The sequence below is a fragment of the Marmota monax genome, unplaced genomic scaffold (assembly GCF_021218885.2).
Source record: "Marmota monax isolate L192 unplaced genomic scaffold, Marmota_monax_Labrador192_F-V1.1 WCK01_AAM20220418_F8-fsc00113, whole genome shotgun sequence".
NCBI classification, from domain to species: Eukaryota; Metazoa; Chordata; class Mammalia; order Rodentia; family Sciuridae; genus Marmota; species Marmota monax.
Genome location: NW_026694479.1, coordinates 467,526 through 485,958, shown reverse-complemented (window position 1 = coordinate 485,958; position 18,433 = coordinate 467,526). Strand labels below are relative to the sequence as shown.

The following is an 18,433-nucleotide window of genomic DNA, read 5'->3' as shown; positions in this document are numbered from 1 at the left end:
GCGTTCTTTTCTTTATTCTCAATTGATAAATTCTCAAGAGTACTTTCAAAGCACACCCATGCCCATAGGAAATGTAGCCACACCTGTCCCTGCCAGGAATCCTGTTGGATCTGGCACATGGTGCCATCCCAGCCCTGCCAATGGGAATCAGACTGACACAGCTGGGGTGACAGCAGGGTAGCAATGAACAGGCTTAGTACCTTCTACTCTGTGGCCTCGTTCACAGCTCTTGGTTGCATTTAAGGGCTTGGAACCTGAGAAATGCCTGCAATTGCTGGCAGAGTTTATCCAGACAATATGCATCTATTTGTATTTCTAGAAAGATGGGTCCTTATCTTCTAAAAGATATCAGAGGGATTCTTAAACTTCAAAAGGTCAGATTAACTGAGCTAGTAAAAGGGGAAAAAAAAAAAAAACGATTTAAATCTACAAATTGGCTTCAGTTAAGTCCAGTTTTACATCTTCACCAGTCTCTGACTGAAGTGTGCAAATCAGAGATTAACTCCTTGAGAAACCCTGGTGATTTTCAATCTGCCTTGAAAATCCAATCTGCAATGGACATTTCTTCTCCCTTCCAGCCAATCCAGAAAGTGCTCAGCAATTCTGTGTTATGGGTCCAACACAAACCATGTTTTTCAACCACTTGTGGAAACGAGGGATCTTGGAAACTACAATTTGGATACGAAACCACCTTCTGGCTTTGGTCAGGCAAAAATAAAAACAGGGAAATCCCTCTGGTCACCTGAGTTACAGCTCCTTGGGCAAGGTGTGGTGAGTCCTTTCATCTTTTTTCTCTTGAGAGAGACAAATACTCCTCCCGAGGAGCCTTGCGCAGTCCTGCACTTTCCAAGGAGGGAAGTAACCCTGTGTTTGCGGCTGTGCTTTGCGGCTCCAAATGACAACCCCTTTACAGACACACCCTCAGACAAACCAACTACTAAAAACACCTTTTGTACAAAACATAGAGGGAGGAAATTAATTTGTATTCATGAATGTCACAGTTGACCTAGCCCTGGAGCAGGGACCGGGAGCCCAGGGACTGACTGACAGACAGCCGTTTCCTGGACAGCTGGAGGGAAACAAATGCTTGCAGTTGTGCCTGCCTGTCCTCAGGGTTGGACCAGGGAAAAGCAATGACATCTAGATTTGGTGCAATCATAATAAAAATTAAAAGTAATGGCTTCCTGCTCTGTGACCTGTTGCTCATACTCACAAACTGCTGAACAGTTAAGCCACCCGTCAGCGGCACCTAGATAGTGACAAGAGTAAAAATACCCAGACCCCAGTTCCTTTGTGTTCATATAGTATGGCAGGTGTCTTCTCTGAACATCTGTGCTCTTCCCTACAGCAGTGCTGGGGCTAAATGCCACACTCAGAGAGAGATGACCAAGGACAGCTTTGAGGGTCAGTATGATGCCTAGAAGAACCCTACAGAAGTTGGCTGCAGACCTCACTTTTGATCCTGGTTCTGCTACTGATCAGCTGTGACCTTGGCGAGTCACATCTCTTCCTAGGGCATGATTTCCATGTCTATAAAATGAGAGGGATATTCCCTATTGGGGTATCTAAATTTACTGGTACCCCTCAAACAGAGAGAAGTAATTCTACTTCTCCAGAGGTCTGGGGAGGAGTCACATGCTTCAGGCAGTTTCTAGATTTTTTTTCTTAAAAATATAGTCCACTTCACAATGCATCTGCACTGGTTTTAAAATGAAGTGCTTTAGACCACCAGTTAAATTACTTCACGCGTTTCCCCACTGAATCCTTGTGTCAAGTTTCTCCATGAATGCTCCATGTTTATCCAAAAGCTTGGAGCTAGTCCAGCACATGCACAAACGTCCCACCCTGGAAAGCTCATTCTACAGCATGCATGAATAGCTCTTAGTGTGGAAAACTCACCTGTTTATAGGAAAGCCACTCATAGGGTTGGTCTGGCTTCCGAGAGCCTAAACAAGGGCCATTATCTAAAACAGGAAAAAACAATGATAAAGCAAGATGGCTTTAGATGTATAAATATTCCTGTGTTTTAATCTGCATCTTATCTCATTCTATAAAATATAAGGTAGAATCTACTTTAGCCTTCAAATTAGAAACAAGGAGTTCTGGTTAGAAATGTTTTCTTCCTGCATTTTGATTTTTTTTTTTTTTTTTTGGTGTGTGTGTTTATTTGCTTTGTTTCTTAAATAAGGAAGGAGAGGGGGATAAATAGAGAAGAAAAGGCAAATATAACTTTTAAAGACAAACTTGTGAAATTCTTTTTAAGCACCCTATTGGTTTGGACTAGGAGTCAGTAAACAAGTGGCAAGCAGATCTTGCATAAGTTTTCAAGAAGAGATATTCCTCAAATTTTCTAAAAATTCAACTTTAAATTCCTAACTCAGAATATGAAAAGGAAAATCCCATTTTTTATGTGTCCAAATTCTGATGACCAAATGTATCAGCTAGGCTCACGTGGAACCCTAATCACATGGGTGAAGTCTTGATTGCTGATGAACAGGAATGAAGAAGATGCAACGTGAGGGGTAACAGAGGTCCACTTGTGAAAACAAAAGTTAAGAAATATCAGGATGTGTTCTGATTCCAATGTAGGTACCAAAGAAGCAGAAAGAGATCACTACACACCTAGCTTCACTGCTTCAGGTTTGAATGTGTGAAGGTGTTTTCATTTGCTTTGGGGACTTGCAAGAACAGGGAAGGAAGGAGCCTGGTCCCAATGACTTGGATGTATACCCTGGAGTTTGAAGTACCGGCCATGAAGACGGGCAGACACAAGCTGGACACTGACTTCTTTGCCACCCCAAAAAACCATCCTGGTGAAAACAGAAAGGGCTTATTCTCAGACCCTCTTCAATTTACAGAGACTATAACAAAGTCAGGGCAGTACAAGACTAACAAGTTCTATCAGATGCTGTTTTCAGATGGGGGAAAAATACACTGACCATATAAAATGACATTATTTTATTCCTCAAGAACCAAGATTGGCAAACTACAGCCAAGAGCCAGGTCAAACTACAGCCACTGCCTGGTTTTGCAAATGCGGTGTCCCTGGCACGCAGCCATACTCATTCATTTACATGTTGTCTGGGGCTCCAGTTGCCCATCTGCAGTGAGAGAGCCCAAGAAGCCTACAATATTTACTGTCTGGCCCTTTACAGGAAAAGCATGCCGACTCCAGCTCTAGCACAGTGGTGGTTAAGCCGGAGGCTCACCTGCAGAACTTAAAAAATGTTCCATATACTGGGCCTACTTAACAAAATCTTGATATAAATGAATGAGGATGAGGCCTGGGCATTACCATTTTCTAGTGTCCCCAAGTGCTACTAAATTGCACCTAGGCATAAGAGTTTTTTTTTTTTTTTTTTAATGGTACCGGAGATGCTTAACTACTGAGCCACAACCCCAGCCCGTTTTTTATATTTTTACTTTAGAAACAAAGTCTTGCTGAGTTGCTAAATATCAATGCTAAGTGCCTCGCTAATCTGCTGAGGCTGGTGTTGAATTCTCAATCCTCCTACCTCAGCCTCCTGAGTTGCTGGGATTACAGGCGTGCACCATCTCGCCCGGCTAGATGAGAGCTGTTATAAACAGGGAACTTCACCTTTACAAATAGGTTCCTAGGTGCAGTTTTAAAATGCAATTTTTAAAAATGTTAGGCTGGCTTCTCCCATCACCCTATAAACTTCTGATCCCCTTATGCGAATGCTGGACTTTCCTCTTCCTTAATACTTTAATCCTAGAGCAGCCCAAGAAAATTAAAGTGTAGAATATAAAGCTCCTCAGAGGGGCTGGGATCGTGGTTCAGCGGTAGAGCGCTCCCTTAGGACGGGCGGGACCCGGGTTCAATTCTCAGTACCACATAAAAATAAAGGCATTGTGTTGTGTCCATCAACACCTAAAAAAATAAATATTAAAAAAAAAGGAGTTTTAAAAAAAAAAAGGTCCTCAGGGGGGAAAAAAAAAGAGTGACTTGCAAAGTAGCTTCCTTTAATCAGTATAGATGAGGAAGATAACTTATTTTCCTTCTTCTCCAAAACATATATAGAAGAACTTTCATTTTCCAAGTACAGCATAGTAACAACAACAACAAAAAGTTACTCAATTTGTCAGAAGTACACTGTGCATCTCCATTCTCCTAAGTGAGTACCATTCATTGCAAACAACGGGAAAAATATATAGATATTTTTACACATACTTTCATGAGGTCTTATGCTTGACTGCTCTTTTTGTTGTGGATATTTACTGTTACAGACAAACTCTGACACTAACTTTCAAAAAGCTTATAAATTAAATAATAAGCAGGTAAGTCTGCTTTCCCTTTGTGGTGGAGCTTGGTGAACCTGCTATAGGACTAGGTTCAATGCAATGAGCTGAGCAATCCAACTGTACCAGTACCAAGAAGAAGAAGAAGAAGAAGAAGAAGAAGAAAAAAACAAAACCCAAGGCACTTCTTGAGTGCATATTGCTTGCAAGGGATTATGGAGGATAGAGAAAGCAATATCCCCTAGTCCCTGACTTTAAGAAGATTACAATCTAGCTAACAAACAAAAGATTTAAATAATAAAGCATGGATCCCAGAAACCATTTCTATACAGGAACCTGGTAAAAGCAGAAAAAATGAAATGACTAAAACAAAATAGGGCATTCCTTCCTTCATGGAGGAAACACTAATGGAGTGTCCACTGTGTGCAGACATTGTAACACATGGGTCACAGAAGAGCTCACTGAGGGCTGCCCCGTTCTCCAGGAGCACAGGATGATGGGGCAGGATGCCAGGTAAACACCTCTGTACCATGAGGTTTTTTACTACAGAAGCAGGCATGAGGTACTGGGAGGGAAAAGGGGAGATGTGCCTTACCTGGGCAAAAGGAGTGAAAACAAACCAGGAAGATTTTACAGAACAGGTGAAGTGCAATATGAGTTTTTAAAGACGTATAAGAATACTTCATGAGTTAGGTGTGGTGGTGCACATCTATAATCTCAGGAGCTCAGAAGGCTGAGGCAAGAGGATCACAAGTTTGGGGCCAGCCTAGGCAACTTAGTGAGACTCTGTCTCAACATAAATAATGATGATGATTACAGAGCTACGGACATGCCTCAGTGATAAAGCTCCCCTGGATTCAATTCCTAGTATTGCGGGGAGAAAATACCTCATCAACCCTGGATGGGGGTGGAAAGACTAGGCTTTATGATCAGGAAGAAAAAAAATGCACGGAGTCTTGCGGGTGGTAGACAACAGAGGTGGTCTTGCTTGAGGGATATATTCAAGGGAGAGGGGTTGGAAAGGAAGCAGGCTTCTTAACATCACAGTTAATAATTAAGGGTAATCTTATGAGCCAATGCGGTAATCCCATTCCCAGTGTATCTTTTTACAGAACTCTGCTTCCTTGAGATGTCAGTATTTCTTCCTTGAGATGTCAGTATTTCTTTCTCAAAATACAGTCTTATCCCGCAAGCTTGAAAAGTGCTGGATTTGACCTCATCAAACTCTTTACTGCAGGAGACCTCACAGTCTTTCAGGAGCTCCATAAAATAGGGGACATATTTGGCCGTGGAGCCTCCTGGACCACAGGGAACACCTGGAGGGTCCAGCGAGCTTTGGGGCTGGTTCTGGACAAACTACAGGAAGAGACAGAGGGGCTTGAGCAATGCTAAGTAGGTGAGAGATTAGAGCAAATGTTCCTTTCGAAAAAAGAAAGTAACTCTTTCTTTGTGAACAACATTTAAGCATTAGTCACACAAATGCAGTGGAGGCTTACTTGACACCTGAATACCCCTCTGGAAACCTTCATATAGCGTCCTGACGTCATCATAGAAGTACACCAAAGGCTCATCACTGTCAAGAAGTGCGGACCTTCGAGCACCATCACTACCCTATTGAAGAAGACAGGTAGAGGAGCATGTTAGAAGTGAAAAAAAAAAAAAAAAAGCCTACAACATGAGGTTTTAATGGCTCAATGAAGCTAATTAACATGTACATTCCCTCCCATATTTATCATCTGGGGTGAGGACACTTCAAGTCTGTTCTTCTGGCAATTTCCAAATATATGATACATCATAATTAACTATAGTCACCATATTGTAAAACAGAACTCCTGAACTTATTCCTTCTAGGGTACACCATAAATATATACAATTTCTATCTGGCAATTAAACAAATAAATAAAATGAAAAGCTCACACGCCTCCCATGGCATCCCCATCATCTATGCTTATGAGTATCTGCTGAATGAATGACAGGCAGGACTTGTGGATGTGCTAATATGAATCAGCCTTTCACTGAGAGGTAAGTTCAGGCTCCAGGGAAGGAAAGCTAAGGCAGGAAACTGAGGAAAAAGCAAAGAGGCTCACAGATCTACAAACATCTGTCCTGCCAGACACAGCTAAAGAGAGCATGAGGACAAAAGGAAACTGTCACCACCACAGACAGACACTGTGAAAATCCTCAAAGCACTGCCATCAACAGGACGGAGGAGAATCCTACTCTGCAGGTGAAAACGACACACCACTCAGTGTTACCTCTGTAATATCATCTGCGTTCTTTTCAAGATCATTTCTACTGTCCTATCTGCTCACTGCAATACAATCCATTAGGAACTCTGGTTTCTTGTAGAGCCTCTGATAGGTAAAATTTTCATCTACAAAATACATAGAGGTGCAGACACAAGTCCAGACTGGTTTTATTGACAACATAAATAGGCGTGGAGATTTGATATTGCTGAGCACCCTTCTCTAATCTGTCTTGATCTGCTGGCTCATAAGTGTATTCACCATGTACACCAGCTCCTAATCCAGGATAAGACAACCATTCCTAGCCTCATGCGGTAGCAGGAGCAGCTGCTGGGCCATTACTGCTAGGGGTATCCACAAGAATCCCAAAAGCATTCTTTATAGACTGATAAACAAAAGCTCAACTACAACTGATAATGGAGACTTTTTTTTTTTTAATTTCAGAAAAGGGCCTTCACATGTACAATTTTGGGCAGGAAACTCGTGGGGGAAATTATACAGTGATACGATAACTTCTGGTACCACGAGAAAGCACTGTCCACAAGTGGAAAGGATCATTTCCGGTTTAAGGTCTGATGAAAGAAAACAGGAATAACTCATGAAGCAGGGGTCAAAGAGCAAGATCTCAAAGAACAGACAGTCTGGACAGGCAGCTGGAACCAGACAATCCAGGGAGGCACCAATGTGGTGACGAAGTCTATATTCATGGATTCATTTTTTTTTTTTTTTAAGTGCAGGGGATCAAACCCAGGGACCTATGCATGCTAGGCAAGTGCTCTACCATGGAGTCATATCCCAGATATGGTTCTTTTTAAAAATTACAACTTTTCACTCCTCTTCCTATAAACGCTTTTGCTTTTTTGTCCTCCCCTTAATTGATAATTCAGATGCTGTTTTTAAAACTATTTGAATGATTCAGAAGTATGTCAAGGAAAAAAATATTACTAACTACCACTAATAATTTGATATAGTTCTCCAAACCTTTTCTTACATTTATACATTTATATTCATTCTTTCAATAGCTACTATGTACTACACATGGGTGTTAATTTTGGGTAGGGGGAGCACCAGGGATTGAATTCAGGGCACTTGACCACCGAGCCACATCCCCAGCCCTATTTTGTATTTATTTAGAGACAGGGTCTCACTGAGTTGTTAGTGCCTCGCTTTTGCTGAGGCTGGCTTTGAACTCATGATCCTCCTGCCTCAGCCTCCCAAGTGCTGGGATTATAGGTGTGTGCCACCATGCCCAGCATTTTTTTTTTTTTTTTTAATGTTAGGGCTTGAGCTCAGAGACCCAGGGCCTTGTACATGCTAGTCAAGTGCTCTACCACTGAGCTATATCCCCTTCCCTCATGTTTAACTCTTGATTTATAATATTTTTATGGAATAAATATGACTCAATAATGTATGCTAATCATAATACTGTCTTCTCTATCTTGGAAGAAACTTTCTAATAATTATAGCCATGATATCAACTATAACATGTTACTTTATAAAGCAAAGAAGTTATTCTTTATGCATACAGAGTAAGAAAAAGATCTTCACTTTATAGTATCATGCATTACTATTAATCTCTGAGATTCTATGTCCATTTCCAGAATTATTTTTAGTTAAATAAGAATGTTCCTATCAAATATGAATGTATAGGGGAAAAGGTTCACTCATACATTGCTGATGGGACTGCAAACCTGTACAACCACTCTGGAGAACAGTATGGAATGCAATGGAGCCACTATTTGACCCAATCATCCCACTCCTCAGCTTATACCCAAAGGACTTAAAATCAGCATACTGTAGTGACACAGACACATCAATGTTTATAGGAGCTCAATTCACAATAGCCAAGCTATGGAACCAACCTAGGTGTTCTTCAATAAATTAATGATAAAGAAAACATGATTTTTTTTTTGTGTGTGTGTATGTATATATATATATATATATATATAAATAAAATTACTCAGCTATATTATTATAGCTATAATAATATTATAGCTATATATATATATAATATTACTCAGCTATAAAGAAAAATGAAATTACGGCATTTGCTGGTAAATGGATGGAAATGGAGAATATCATACTAAGTACAATAAGCCAGTCCTTAAACAATCAGTTCTCTCTGATATGTAAATGCTAACCCATAAGAAGGGAGGGTAGGGAGGGGAAGTATAGAAGTTCAATGGATTAGACAAAGGGGAATGAAAGGAAGGGAATACGAAAGACAGCAGAATGAATCGAACATAACTTTCTATACTCATATATAAATACATGACCAGTGTAACTCCACCTCATGTGCAACACAAGAATGAGATCAAATTGTAATGGGTTACACCCCATGTATGTATAATATGTCAAAATACACCCACTATCATGTATATCTAAAAACAAATAAAAAAATTAAAAATATCTGAATGTGTAGAATATTAATCATATAACCAACCGCATGCACTAACTGCAGTACAAATCCTCCATAAACTATATATTTACCTTAACAAATAGACTAAAATCAAAAGGAATTTGTGGGTTTTTTTAATTTATTTTTTTAATATTTATTTATTTATTTATTTTTAAAAAAATTTTTATTGTTGGTTGTTCAAAACATTACATAGTTCTTGATATATCATATTTCACAATTTGATTCAAGTGGGTTATGAGCTCCCATTTTTACCCCATATACAGATTGCAGAATCACATCAGTTACACATCCATTGATTTACATATTGCCATACTAGTGTCTGTTGTGTTCTGCTGCCTTTCCTATCCTCTACTATCCCCCCTCCCCTCCCCTCCCCTCTTCTCTCTCTGCCCCCTCTACTGACATTCATTTGTCCCCCTTGTATTATTTTTCCCTTTCCCCTCACTTCCTCTTGTATGTACTTTTGTATAACCCTGAGGGTCTCCTTCCATTTCCATGCAATTTCCCTCTCACCTCTCTCATCCCTGTTTAATGTTAATCTTCTTCTCATGCTCTTCGACCCTACTCTGTTCTTAGTTACTCTCCTTATATCAAAGAAGACATTTGGCATTTGTTTTTTAGGGATTGGCTAGCTTCACTTAGCATAATCTGCTCTAATGCCATCCATTTCCCTGTAAATTCTATGATTTTGTCATTTTTTAATGCAGAGTAATACTCCATTGTGTATAAATGCCACATTTTTTTTATCCACTCATCTATTGAAGGGCATCTACGTTGGTTCCACAGTCTTGCTATTGTGAATTGTGCTGCTATGAACATCGATGTAGCAGTGTCCCTGTAGCATGCTCTTTTTAGGTCTTTAGGGAATAGACCGAGAAGGGGAATAGCTGGGTCAAATGCTGGCTCCATTCCCAGCTTTCCAAGAAATCTCCATACTGCTTTCCAAATTGGCTGCACCAATTTGCAGTCCCACCAGCAATGTACAAGTGTACCCTTTTCCCCACATCCTCGCCAGCACTTGTTGTTGTTTGACTTCATAATGGCTGCCAATCTTACTGGAGTGAGATGGTATCTTAGGGTGGTTTTGATTTGCATTTCTCTGACTGCTAGAGATGGTGAGCATTTTTTCATGTACTTGTTGATTGATTGTATGTCCTCCTCTGAGAAGTGTCTGTTCAGGTCCTTGGCCCATTTGTTGATTGGGTTGTTTGTTCTCTTATTGTCTAATTTTTTGAGTTCTTTGTATACTCTGGATATTAGGGCTCTATCTGAAGTGTGAGGAGTAAAGATTTGTTCCCAGGATGTAGGCTCTCTATTTACCTCTCTTATTGTTTCTTTTGCTGAGAAAAAACTTCTTAGTTTGAGTAAGTCCCATTTGTTGATTCTAGTTATTAACTTTTGTGCTATGGGTGTCCTATTGAGGAATTTGGAGCCCGACCCCACCGACTGTAGATCGTAGCCAACTTTTTCTTCTATCAGACGGCGCGTCTGATTTGATATCAAGCTCCTTGATCCATTTTGAATTCACTTTTGTGCATGGCGAGAGAAAGGGATTCAGTTTCATTTTGTTGCATATGGATTTCCAGTTTTCCCAGCACCATTTGTTGAAGATGCTATCCTTCCTCCATTGCATGCTTTTAGCCCCTTTATCAAATATAAGATAGTTGTAGTTTTGTGGATTGGTTTCTGTGTCCTCTATTCTGTACCACTGGTCCACACGCCTGTTTTGGTACCAGTACCATGCTGTGTTTGTTACTATTGCTCTGTAGTATAGTTTGAAGTCTGGTATCGCTATACCGCCTGATTCACACTTCCTGCTTAGAGTTGTTTTTGCTATTCTGGGTCTTTTATTTTTCCATATGAATTTCATGATTGCTTTCTCTATTTCTACAAGAAATGCCATTGGGATTTTGATTGGCATTGCATTAAACCTATAGAGAACGTTTGGTAATATCGCCATTTTGATGATGTTAGTTCTGCCTATCCATGAACAGGGTATATTTTTCCATCTTCTAAGATCTTCTTCTATTTCTCTCTTTAGGGTTCTGTAGTTTTCATTGTATAAGTCTTTCACCTCTTTTGTTAGGTTGATTCCCAAGTATTTTATATTTTTTGAAGACATCGTGAATGGAGTGGTTGTCCTCATTTCTATTTCAGAGGATTTGTCGCTGATATACAGGAATGCCTTTGATTTATGCGTGTTGATTTTATATCCTGCCACTTTGCTGAATTCATTTATTAGCTCTAATAGTTTCTTTGTAGACCCTTTTGGGTCTGCTAGGTATAGAATCATGTCATCAGCAAATAGTGATAATTTAAGTTCTTCTTCTCCTATTTTGATGCCTTTAATTTCTTTCGTCTAATTGCTCTGGCCAGTGTTTCGAGAACTATGTTGAACAGAAGTGGTGAGAGAGGGCATCCCTGTCTTGTTCCAGATTTTAGAGGGAATGCCTTCAGTTTTTCTCCATTCAGAATGATGCTAGCCTGAGGCTTAGCATACATTGCTTTTACAATATTGAGGTATATTCCTGTTATCCCTAGTTTTTCTAGAGTTTTGAACATAAAGGGATGCTGTACTTTGTCAAATGCTTTTTCCGCATCTATCGAGATGATCATATGGTTCTTATTTTTAAGTCTATTGATGTGGTGAATAACATTTATTGATTTCCGTATATTGAACCAGCCTTGCATCCCAGGGATGAATCCTACTTGATCATGGTGCACAATTTTTTTGATATGTTTTTGTATCCGATTCGCCAGAATTTTATTGAGGATTTTTGCATCTAGGTTCATTAGAGATATTGGTCTGTAGTTTTCTTTCTTTGAAGTGTCTTTGTCTGGTTTAGGTATCAGGGTGATGTTGGCCTCGTAGAATGAATTTGGAAGTTCTCCCTCTTTTTCTATTTCCTGAAGTAGCTTGAAAAGTATTGGTATTAGTTCCTCTTTAAAGGTTTTGTAAAACTCTGCTGTATACCCATCCGGTCCTGGGCTTTTCTTAGTTGGTAGTCTTTTGATGGTTTCTTCTATTTCCTCAATTGATATTGGTCTGTTTAGGTTGTCTATATCCTCCTGACTCAATCTGGGAAGATCATATGACTTAAGAAATTTATCTATGCCTTCACTATCTTCTAATTTATTGGAGTATAAGGATTCAAAATAATTTTTGATTATCTTCTGTATTTCTGAAGTGTCTGTTGTGATATTGCCTTTTTCATCCCGTATGCTAGTAATTTGAGTTCTCTCTCTTCTTCTCTTCGCTAGCATGGCTAAGGGTCTGTCGATTTTGTTTATTTTTTCAAAGAACCAACTTTTAGTTTTGTCAATTTTTTCAATTGTTTCTTTTGTTTCGATTTCATTAATTTCAGCTCTGATTTTCATTATTTCTTGCCTTCTACTTCTTTTGCTGTTGTTTTGCTCTTCTTTTTCTAGGATTTTGAGATGAAGTATGAGATCATTTATTTGTTGGTTTTTCCTTTTTTTAAGGAATGAACTCCAAGCAATGAATTTTCCTCTTAGAACTGCTTTCAATGTGTCCCATAGATTCCGATATGTTGTGTCTGTGTTTTCATTAATCTCTAAGAATTTTTTAATTTCCTCCTTGATGTCTTCTATAACCCATTGATCATTCAGTAACCTATTGTTCATTCTCCAAGTGATGTATGCTTTTTCCTTCCTTCTTTTATCGTTGATTTTCAGTTTCATTCCATTATGATCAGATAAGATGCATGGTATTATCTCTACTCCTTTATAGTGTCTAAGAGTTGCCCTGTGACATAATATATGATCTATTTTTGAGAAGGATCCATGTGCTGCTGAGAAAAAAGTGTAACTGCTTGATGTTGGGTGGTATATTCTATATATGTCAATTAAGTCTAGGTTATTAATTGTGTTATTGAGTTCTATAGTTTCCTTATTCAACTTTTGTTTGGAAGATCTGTCCAGTGGCGAGAGAGGTGTGTTGAAGTCTCCCATGATTATTGTATGGTGGTCTATTAGACTCTTGAACTTGAGAAGAGTTTGTTTGATGAACATAGCTGCACCATTGTTTGGGGCATATATATTTATGATTGTTATGTCTTGTTGGTGTATGGTTCCCTTAAGCAGTATGTAGTGTCCTTCTTTATCCCTTTTGATTAACTTTGGCTTGAAATCTATTTTATTTGATATGAGTATGGACACTCCTGCTTGTTTCCGAAGTCCATATGAGTGATATGATTTTTCCCAACCTTTCACCTTCAGCCTATGTATGTCTTTTCCTATCAAATGCATCTCCTGTAGGCAGCATATTGTTGGGTCTGGTTTTGTGATCCATTCTACTAGCCTGTGTCTCTTGATTGGTGAGTTTAAGCCATTAACATTTAGGGTTATTATTGAGATATGGGTTGTTCTTCCAGCCATATTTGTTTATTTATGTTACTAAACATGGTTTGTTTTCCTCTTTGATTATTTCCCCCCTTTAGTGTCCTACCTCCCACTGTTGGTTTTCATTGTTATTTTCCATTTCCTCTTCCTGTAATGTTTTGCCAAGGATGTTTTGAAGAGATGGTTTTCTAGCTGCGAATTCTTTTAACTTTTGTTTATCGTGGAAGGTTTTAATTTCATCTTCCATCCTGAAGCTTAATTTCGCTGGAAACACAATTCTTGGTTGGAACCCATTTTCTTTCAGTGTTTGAAATATGTTATTCCAGGATCTTCTAGCTTTCAGAGTCTGTGTGGAAAGATCAGCTGTTATCCTGATTGGCTTACCCCTAAATGTGATCTGCTTCCTTTCTCTTGTAGCTTTTAAAATTTTCTCCTTATTCTGTATGTTGGGCATCTTCATTATAATGTGTCTAGGTGTGGGTCTCGTATGATTCTGCACATTCGGCGTCCTGTAGGCTTCTAGGATTTGGGGTTCTGTCTCATTCTTCAAGTCTGGGAAGTTTTCTTGTATTATTTCATTGAATAGATTGCTCATTCCTTTGGTTTGAACCTCTATCCCTTCCTGTATCCCAATGACTCTTAAATTTGGTCTCTTGATGTTATCCCATATTTCTTGGATGTTCTGCTCATGGTTTCTTAACAGTCTTGCTGAGCTGTCTATGTTCTTTTCAAGTTGAAATACTTTATCTTCATTGTCTGATGTTCTATCTTCTAAGTGTTCTACTCTGCTGGTAGTATTCTCAATTGAGTTTTTAAGTTGGTTTATTGCTTCCTGCATTTCTAGGATTTCTGTTTGTTTGTTTTTTATAACCTCTATTTCCCTGTATAGTTGATCTTTTGCTTCTTGGATTTGTTTATGTTGTTGAAGTGATCTTTCATTGTCTGATTTTGCTGTCTGATATCTTCCTTGAGACTCCAGATCATCAGGAGCATGTATATCCTGAATTCTTTATCTGACATTCCATCTGCTGCAGCTATTACCTCTTCTAACGTTGAGTTGACCTGCATTGCTTGTGGTCCTTTCTTTCCTTGTCTCTTCATACTGTTTGCGTTCCTTTCTACTTGGTGAAACTGTTGTGCTATTGAATTTTCCCCCTATATATTTATATTGGTCTTGTATAGTTGCAAAGTCTCCCTCGCAGGCGCGGGCGGTGGCTCTGCCCCTCCTCCAATTGGGGCAATGTGCCTACCACGCCGGCAGGCCACTGGGCCTGCTCTGCCGGTCGGTAGCAGGTCCGCCTACCTTGCAGGCGCGGGCAGCGGCTCTGTCCCTCTGCGGGCCGCTAGGCTTGTTCTGTCGGTGGTCGCAGTTCTGCCTACTTTGCAGGCGCAGGCAGCGGCACTTCCCCTCTGCAGGCCTCGGGGGCTGTTCTGCCGGTGGGTCGCAGGTCTGCCTACCTTGCAGGCGCGGGGGGGGGGCGGCGGCGGCTCTACCCTTCCTCAGGCCACTGGGCCTGTTCTGTCTGTCGGTTGCAGGTCTGGCCTGTTCTGTTGGTGGTCACAGTTCCGCCTACCTTGCAGGCACGGGCGGGGGGGCGGCTCTGCCCCTCAGCAGGCCTCTGAGCCTGTTCTGTGGGTTCTCACAGTTCCGTCTACCTTGCCGGCGTGGGGGGAGGGGGCGGCTCTGCCTCTCAGCAGACCGCTGCTCCTCTTCTGCCGGTGGGTCGCAGGCCCGCCTACCTTGCAGGAGTGATTGGCAGTTCTGCCCCTCCGCGGGCCACTGGGCCTTTTCTGTCGGTGGTCACAGTTCCGCCTACCTGGCAAGCGCGGGGGGTGGGGGGCGGCTCTGCCCCTCAGCAGGCCGCTGGGCCTGTTCTGTGGGTGGTCACAGTTCTGTCTACCTTGCTGGCGCGGGGGGAGGGGGCGGCTCTCGAATTTGTGTTTTTATAGTAAGCATCAGAAGTGTTTTCAACTTATGAAGCCACCAAAAAGAACCAGGGAAGGGGACAGAATGACAGAGAAGAGGGAAAATAAGGAAGAGTGAAAAAGAAGTAAGTGTACAGGGTGCAGAAGAGCCAACTGCCACAAATAACTCATGGCTCCTGGCCACTGACCCAACTCACTAGACTGTTGAGACTCGGCTAGAAGTACAGGTAGCCTGGCCAGTCCACAGTGAGGTCCTCCTGACACTCTGCTTAGGATGGAACACTCTATATTTCCCATCAGGACATTAACTCATTCATGGCATTTCTCAATGGTATTTCTGGAAAAACACAACTGTTTCCTATATTCTGCAGAGTGGTTCTCATGGCTGTAAGTGGGGCAGATGCGATTCAGGGGAACAAGACACAAGCTTGTTCTGAAGGAGGCTAAGTCTTGCCCTTGAGTGACCAAAGAGACTCCAAGGATCCTTGGCTGAGAAGAGTACGGAAGAAGTCAAAATGGACAGGCAGGAGGAAGCCTGGAACCTGAGGAGCACAGGCTCATCCTACAGTCAAAGTCCTCAGTCTGGGGAGCACCTGGCACTTGTTAGGAAAGGGAATTACCAGGGCTGAACCAGAAACTCTGGGAGGTGCAGTCCAGTAACTGGTGTCTCAATAAGTTTGTCAAGGATTCTGGTCCAGGTTAAAAGTTTGAGAAGCACCATCCTGGAGCCATTCTCCAACAGAGAAGTGGTGAAGGTCAAGGCAATGTTTTAGAAAGAGCAGGGAGTTCAAGCAGTATGTAGAGCAGGATGCAGGGAGAGACGAGAGAGAAACCAATGTACTAGACCAGGTTGGTAGGCAAAAAGAGAGAAGCCCCTCAGCACCAATGCATAGCATCTGACAGGCACCAGTATGTGGTAGAAGAGGAGGAAGGGGATCCAAGGGCTGAGAAGAGAGCAGTTCCATGCATGCAAATGGAAGGCCAGGGGCCAGTGGGTAGGTTTGAAGAAAGATACTGGGTTTATCTTGGATATGGAGATAGTATCCCTTCAAGACAGGCCACCTGTCTTGGTCACCATCCCAATTCTCATTTTGAAAATCACTGCTCTAGAGGATCATTTTATAACAAACTTTAAGTTAAATAATCCTTTAGTTAGGTTTAAATTTTGAGTGGTATATAATCTTTAGGATTTTGAGAAACATGGAGATAAAACTGCCACATCAAAGCTAAAGAAGTTAATTATATCCCCTGTTAACCTGAGGACAAGATATTTATGATTACTCTAATTAGCAATTAAACTAATTAGCAAAAGATTGAAAGGGAAGCAGTGAATGAGATGTATGCCCAAAAGAGGCACTAGCTTTAAGGCACAGGTAAAACAGGCAAAAAAGTTACAATGCCACTAAATTATAAGGCATGTACTGGAATTTTCAGAGAAGGGTAAGTGAAATGGGTGCAAGCACAAACAAGATTTTGTGCTTTGAAATTTGTTACTTTATGAAATAATCACATATCATGTTAAAGAATCATCATATTTTAAATTAAAGAAGTTTTGAGCTTTGAAGCTATCCATTAACTACCTGATACCTCTAAAAAAGTATAAAAATAAAGGCAGACACTTCTGAAGGCTGCTTCTAACTTGCAAAAAAAAAAAAAGAATCATCATATTTGATGTGCATAAGTATTCCCATTCTTTTTGAATAAAAATGTTGTACAATACTGAGTATTTGCAACCTCAGTTACAAGCAGCAAGGACAGCACTTTGCCTGCCGGGAAGCATGGCTAAAACCATTGGAGCCCCCAGTGTCTTCACATGATACGAAACAGTCACTTCAAAAGCAAGCATTTAATTACTAGGTTATCCAAGTCCAACTGGCTATTTCTAGGAACATCTATGGAAATGGAAAATAATTTAAGTGTGGCCTTCTGTCATAACCTGCTGATTGGAGGTTGGGGGCAGAGGCAATCAGTTGTGCTCAAGAAGCTAAAGAGAGCTAAGGAGACAGCTCTGACCAGTCATTAAGACTGGGAGTCAAGGAGATTATGGGGTTTTTATGCCTTCTGTTATAGGCCCCTTTCATGTGGTTACATAGTTTTTTCCAGTTTTAAAACAAAACAGGATTCATTGAACACACTACAGCCAAGTCAGTGGTCACCATTGTATTCTCCAACATATATATGAGCTAAGGTGCCTTGGAGGTCAGTCTCCCTGCATGCTGAATTAGGAAATAAAGGTTCAGGCTGAATTAGAATAATAAAAGTTCAAGTTGTCCTTCAAGGCAGGAAGGGAGAAAGCTAGGGGTAGGAAAACGATGAACATCTAAGGATCCGTTGCTCCCAAGACTAAGGCTCTTGCCAATACTTGATAAATAGGAACACTTGTTGACGAGTTATTCTGTGCACTTTCATATTTAAATGCAAAAGCAAATTACATCCCTGAGATTTCTCAGAGGCACAAAGGCCCAGGCTTTATAAATAGTGGTCTCACTCATACCAATCTACCTAATGCGTTTCTACAGGCCTTATTAGTATCAGGTAAATGCCTTATTGGGTTACTGTTGTTCATTCTCAAGAGAGGGTTGGAAGGGGGAGTGGGCAGGAAAAAAAAAAAAAAGACAAGGCAGCGAGGGAGGAAGGGGAAATGAGAGGAGTGAGAGGAGGAAAAGAAAGAAAAGGAGCAGTAAGAAGTGACTTCTAAAGAGACTGCTGACCACTTAATTTTAACACTACATCCCATCTTTAGGGGAAAAAGCAGCATGTGGAACCCCAGTCTGAGAGGTAAAAAGTGATTCTGTGCTTTTTCTGCATAAAGTATATCCCTCCTAGCATTTACATTTTATAGATCTCTTCCTCTGGCCAGGCTACCAACATTCGTTTCTTTTTATAAAAAAGAACAAAACTGCTTTTCTCTCCAGTGGCCCTTCAGAGGGGGTCTCTGGCCATCAATTTCCACAGAGGCTCAAGCAACTCTAGATTCTGATGCAGCAGACTAGTTTTGCAGTACTGGGGATCAAACCCAGGGCCTTGCATGAGCTACACCCCCCATGTAGATGAGGTGTTTTAAAGGTTAGCCTATGGGCAAACCCCTCCACATCCCCCACAACAATTTCTGATAATGAGAAGGACATTTGGATGACACCTGGACTGTATGCTTCACTACAGAAAGTCACAGGGTTAACAGTGAACCCCTGGGTTTGCTATCCACTACATTACTAGCTAA

At 40.8% G+C, this 18,433-nt stretch overlaps 1 protein-coding gene across 4 annotated transcripts in view; it reads right to left on the bottom strand.

Annotated features, from left to right (window-relative positions):
* The window catches only part of Acsl1 (acyl-CoA synthetase long chain family member 1), a 65,775-nt gene that overhangs the window by 23,505 nt on the left and 23,837 nt on the right, over positions 1-18,433 (bottom strand). For all 4 annotated transcript variants that reach the window (XM_046419071.2, XM_046419072.2, XM_046419073.2 and 1 more), the window contains 2 exons: positions 5,757-5,871; positions 1,900-1,964 (listed from right to left, as the gene is read on the bottom strand). In XM_046419071.2, coding sequence (XP_046275027.1) covers positions 1,900-1,964; positions 5,757-5,871 — 180 coding nt within the window. The remainder of the gene's footprint in view (positions 1-1,899; positions 1,965-5,756; positions 5,872-18,433) is intronic.